Source organism: Pelodiscus sinensis, chromosome 4 (assembly GCF_049634645.1).
Source record: "Pelodiscus sinensis isolate JC-2024 chromosome 4, ASM4963464v1, whole genome shotgun sequence".
Classification (NCBI taxonomy): domain Eukaryota; kingdom Metazoa; phylum Chordata; order Testudines; family Trionychidae; genus Pelodiscus; species Pelodiscus sinensis.
Genome location: NC_134714.1, coordinates 131,900,613 through 131,906,563, shown reverse-complemented (window position 1 = coordinate 131,906,563; position 5,951 = coordinate 131,900,613). Strand labels below are relative to the sequence as shown.

Here is a 5,951-nt window from a genome sequence, read left to right as displayed (position 1 = left end):
TATACAATCATGACAGGTATGAAGTTATTTACTTGTTCCCATAACATAAGAACTAGGGGTCACTACATGAAATGAATAGGTAGCAAGTTTAAAACAAACAAAAAGAAGTTGTTCTTCACACAGCGCACAGTCAACCTGTGGAACTCCTTGCCAGAGGATGTTGTGAAGCCAGAACTTTAACAAGGTTCAAAAAAGAATTAGATACATTCATGGAGGATAGGTCCATCAATACTTATTGGCCAGGATGGGTAGGGGTGGTGTCCCTAGTCTCTGTTTGTGAGGCTGGGAATGGGCGACTGGAGAGGGATAACTTGATGATTCCCTGTTCTGTTCACTCCCTCTGGGGCACCTGGTTCTGGCCACTGTCAGCAGACAGGATACTGGGCTAGATGGACCTTTGGTCTGACCCAGTCTGACCATTTTTATGATCTTATGTTCTAATGCCATCCCACCGTATTGCTACATAAGAACATAAGAACGGCCACACTGGGTCAGACCAAAGGTCCATCCAGCCCAGTAGCCTGTCTTCCGACAGTGACCAATGCCAGGTGTCACAGAGGGAGTGAATCAAACAGGTAATGATCAAGTGATCTCTCTCCTGCCATCCATCTCCACCCTCTGACAAACAGAGGCCAGGGACACAATTCCTTACCCATACTGGCTACAAGCCATTTATGTACTTAACCTCCATGAATTTATCTAGTTCTCTTTCAAACCCTGTTATAGTCCTAGCCTTCACAACCTCCTCAGGCAAGGAGTTCCACAGGTTGACTACGTGCTGCGTGAAGAAGAACTTCCTTTTATTTGTTTTAAACTTGCTGCCCATTCGTTTCATTTGGTGACCCGTAGTTCTTATATTATGGGAACAAGTAAATAACTTGCTGACACTAGATTGCAAAGTACAAATGTTTCTCCTCTCCCGCTCACCAAATGATCGTTCTGTGATACGTGTCTGCCTCTCCATATACCTAGGTTCATTCTTCTACGTGGCTCATCAGGGTCGAGTCTGAGAGCCTTACAGCCTTGCAAAGTGAGCACATAAGGGTGTCTGCAATTAGGTGAAGGTCAGCAATTTCAGTCCTAGCTTTCTGTGAGCATGTCTAGGAGCTGCGGTTATTATTGGAAGAGCCCTGGAGAAAGCAACCACCTCAGCCGCATGCCTCGAAACAATAAAGCGAGGAGATGAATATGTTTGGCATTGTTGGACAGTCATTTTAATCAACGCTTTTATCTTGGAAGCCTTGCCCCCACCCCAGTGATCTTCTCAGGGCATCCTTCACCTCCTTGTTCCTCAGGCTGTAGATCAGGGGGTTCAACATGGGGATCACCACCGTGTAGAACACAGAGGCCACCTGGTCAGGGCCCAGGGAGTAGCTGGTGTTGGGGCGTAAGTACGTGAAGATCAGAGTCCCGTAAAACATGGTGACGGCCGTCAGGTGGGAGGCACAGGTGTTGAAGGCTTTGTGCCGGCCCTCGGCGGAGCGGATCCTGAGAATGGCAGTCACAATGTACATGTAAGAGAAGAGGGTGATCAGGAGGGAGCTGACGCTGGTGAAGCCGGCTAGGATAGAAATGATATTTTCGGCGGCGGAGCTGTCGGTGGACGACAGGGCTAGCAGCGGCGGGGTGTCGCAGAAAAAATGGTTGATGATGTTGGAGCCACAGTACGTTAACCTGCTGATTAACGAGGTCGTTATCGTGGCGCTCATGAAACTCGTGAAATAGGAACTAGCCACCAACGGGATGCAGACTCTATGGGACATGACTGCTGAGTACAGCAGCGGTTTGCAGATGGCCACGTAGCGGTCGTAGGCCATTACCGCCAGAAGCAGGCACTCGGTGCTCAGCCAGATGATGAAAAACTGCAGTTGAACCAAACACCCCGAGTAGGAAATGGCTTTGGTCTCCGCTATGAAGTTCGCCAGCATCTTCGGGGTGACCACGGATGAATAGCAGATATCGACCACTGACAGGTTGCACAGGAAGAAGTACATGGGCGTGTGTAGCCGGGCACTGGCCCGGATCAAAAGGATCATCCCGCAATTCCCCATCAGGGTGATCATATAGATCACTAGGAACAACACAAAGAAGGTGACCTGCAGTTTGGGCCCATCTGTGAATCCTTTGAGAATGAATTGAGTCACTAGAGTGCAATTCCTCTCTTCTTTTATTCTCGCTTCTGGTACCTGCAGAAAAGATGAACAGAGATGGACTATTTTAGGCCCAGTTGTCATTGTGTGTACAAAGCATGCAAATGCATTCATTTTTGTGCATGCATAGTACATTCAGTTTTATATATTCACAAACATTCAACCCTCTAAGACAAGTACCAACATTTCCTGGGGTTTGCTTAAAAAGGTTTCTGTAGTGGCCGACAGATAACAAAGCAACTAAGTGGATGCTCTCCAAAATGTATTCCTTTGAATATGGTACAGTCTGTAAAGGTACGTCTACACTGGCTCGTTAGTTCGAGCTAGGTAAGGTAATTAGGTAAGGTAATTAGGGCAAGCGGAGTTGCAAATGAAGCCCGGGATTTAAATATCCTGAGCTTCATTTGCATGTTCCCGGGCACCGCCATTTTTACATCCCCCCTTCATTCGACGAGGAGTAACGGTAGTTCGAATTACGATCTTTAATTCGAACTCCCTACTCCAGGCCGCGTGTAGTCGCGGGCACGGAGTTCGGACTAAGGGGGATTTAAAAATGGTGGCGCCCGGGAACTTGCAAATGAAGCTCGGGATATTTAAATCCTGGGCTTCATTTGCATCTCCGCTTGCCCTAATTACCCTACCTAGCTCGAACTAACGAGCTAGTGTAGACGTACACTCAATGAGTGATGGGGTAGATGAGAGAGGCCTATAAAATCATGACTGGTATGGAGAAAGTAAATAAGGCAAAGTTATTTACTTGTTCCCATAACATAAGAACAAGGGCTCACCCAATGAAATTAATAGATACAGTGAAAGCTTTGTTATCCGGCACTCCATTAACCAGAAAACTTTGTTAACTGGCATTGCCCCCAGCCACAATACTGTCACATGTTCAGGTGCACAGGCCTGGCTTGGTTGACCATGATTGACTTAACAATTTTTTTATTTAAGAAGTACTATTCATCTTTAACTCAAAATAGAAATGTGAGACCAACTGCCTCACACTACAAAACAACCAATGTTAAAAACTTAAGTTTTACTATTATTGTCCATTGGCTTTTCCTAGGTTGATGGGACCCTCAGATAACTGGAATTTTTAGATAACTGGAATGCCCTAATCCACGTGCATGCCGGATAACACAGGTTTTATTATAATAGGTTTAAAACAAACAAAAGGAAGTTTTTCTTCACACGTCGCACAGTCAACCTGTGGAACTCCTTGCCAGAGGATGTTGTGAATGCAAGGACTTTAACAGGGCTCAAAAAAATAACTTAGATAAATTCATGGAGGTTAGGTCCATCAATGGCTACTAGCCAGGGTGAGTAGGAATGGCGTCCCGAGCCTCTGTTTGTCAGAGGCTAGAAATGAATGATAGAAGAGGGACTACTTGAAAATTAACTGTTCTGTTCACTCCCTCTGGGGCACCTGGCATTGGTCACTGTCAGCAGACAGGATACCGGGCTAGATAGACCTTTGGTCTGACCCAGTCTGGCCCTTCTTATGTTGTTCCTATGTATTGGGGATGGTAGGTGAGTAAATTCATGACTGTATGAACAAACAGATACGAATGAATATGTGGCTGGTCCAACGAACTAGGTGGTTGCTCGATGGGAGTGCCCATTGGTTGTGATGGTGACCGGGTGAATTGATAGATGGGTGAGCATACTGTTGGTGAAAGAAGGGGCTGAGCAGTAGATGGTTGTGTGGGGTGTGGAGAAGGTGGATGGATGGGTGAGTCTGTTGGCAGTCAAAGGGACGAGTCATTAGATAAGGAGAAATGGGTGGGGGGGATTGGATGAGTGGGAAGGTGGCAGGGAGAGTGCTGTGTGGTTGGAGTTTTGTTCATCTCAGGATATGATGGAGTCAAAGTGGGGGAGGAAATATCTTTTACTGGACCAACGTCCGGTGGTGACAGAGACAAGCCTTGCGCTATATGGGACAATGCAAAGAGCTAATAGAAGAACATAAGAATGGCCAGACTGGGTCAGACCAAAGGTCCATCTAGTCCAGTGTCCTGTCTGCCAACAGTGGCCAGAGCCAGGTGCCCCAGAGGGAGTGAACAGAACAGGAAATCATCAAGTGATCCCTCCCCGTTACCCATTCCCAGCCTCTGACAAACTGGGGCCAGGAACACCATCCCTACCCATCCTGGCTAATAACTATTGAAGGACCTAACCTTCATGAATGTATCTAGCTCTTTTTTGAACCCTGTTAAAGTCCTGGTCTTGACAACATCCTCGGGCAGTTTGTGCAGTAAATATTACACCAGGCAATATCCGGTCTCTGGAAGGAAGGCAGACAGCTCGTAGGGCTGGAAGAGACCTCAGGAGGCCAGACGAGCGAGAGAGCTGAAGGACCAGTGGGTTGCGTGAATGGTGCTGTCGGCACTGAGGGAGCTGCATACGTTCTCGGGTACATTTCACAATGGCAAACGTTCTAGGTGACACCTATCACCCATCAGAACTGGACCTCGCTGCAGAAGCCAAAGAGGGGAAGTCTAGAGATGGAGTTCTTACCGTAGGAAACGGTCCTTTGAGGAACACTGAGGCAGGGAAGCTGGTTATGCTGCTGGTGATGGTGTTCTGTGAAGAAACAGAGCACAGGACTGATAATACAAGAGCCGGGCAGGGACTGTGTTTAGTTACAGCTGTATATATCAGTGAAACACTGCAGACTTCTCCTTCTGTTCAATGCCAGCCCCATTCAGTGGGTATTACTGTTACTTTATCACTACATTTATATGAAAAAATATACATCAGCCTAATTAGAGGAAGGATTAGTCTTGTCATAAAAGCGCGGGAGTGGATCTCAGAAAATCTAGATTCACTTCCCACCCTCCCAAAGTTACCGTCTCTGACCCTACATGAAAACCACACAGCAAAAATATTCAAAAATAGTTAGGACCCTAAGTCCTATGTAATTTAGGACCCTAAGTCCTGTTTTCAAAAGTGCATCGAGTCACCTTTGAAAATGGAACCCAAGCTCCTAAGGGAAGTAGATCCTTTTGAGAAATTCACCCTTAATCGCTCTGTGCTTAGTTCCCTATCTGTAAATAATTCTGAACATGAATAAAAATACTTCTCGTCTCTCGTGTTCTGTCTGCTCTGTCCATTTGGGTCACAAGCTCATTGGCGGCATGGATTGTCTCTTATTAGGTGTTCGTACATTGCCTGTTTTTTGGGGGACCTGATCTCAGTTAAGTCATTGCCATAATACAAAAAAATGACTCAAAGCATTTCTTAGTAGAAGAGTCAAAATCCACGTGAATTGCTTAATTTATTTAACCCAGTCATTCCCAGACAAATAGAAACTGAAGCCAAGTTAGGAAGGAACAGTTTGGGTTTTTTTTTTTTAATATTTCTTCTTTTCTACCTAAAAGTTCACATAATATTCAACACCTGCTAGCCACATAAAATATATTTTTCTAAAATTTCACAAAGAGAGACAGACTTACCAAGATCCAAATTGCCCTCCGAACACTTTTCCCGTGTGGTCCCATGTTGAAAAGAATATCTGAACGGAACTTCAGTTCACTCTGGCATCTGAAAGAAAACCCCTTCTTAGTTTTCTAACAAAGCACACAGGTTACCAGTGATGATCGCTCTTGTGACAGCTGTGAAGAATACTGAGTTCTATTCCAGAGGCTGGTAAAACCGATGGCGTGAAAGACTAACTCGATCTAGGGAAAGATTTATGTTTTGATGGTGCAGTAATATTTATATTGCCCTGGGATATCTGATACCACCAAGGAAACTTCCCCAAACCCCAAACCTCCTAATCGCCAGTGTAGCCTAGGAACA

The 5,951-nt window shown here is 45.6% G+C and overlaps 1 protein-coding gene across 1 annotated transcript; it reads right to left on the bottom strand.

Moving 5' to 3' along the window:
• Nucleotides 1-1,214: 1,214 nt before the first annotated feature.
• On the bottom strand, nt 1,215-5,650 carry LOC102460865 (olfactory receptor 5AR1-like). The gene is made up of 3 exons (XM_025186672.2): nt 5,606-5,650; nt 4,668-4,733; nt 1,215-2,186 (listed from the first exon to the last, which is right to left on the bottom strand). Exons 1-3 carry the CDS (start codon nt 5,648-5,650, stop codon nt 1,215-1,217), a joined length of 1,083 nt encoding a protein of 360 aa, XP_025042457.2.
• Nucleotides 5,651-5,951: the final 301 nt, after the last annotated feature.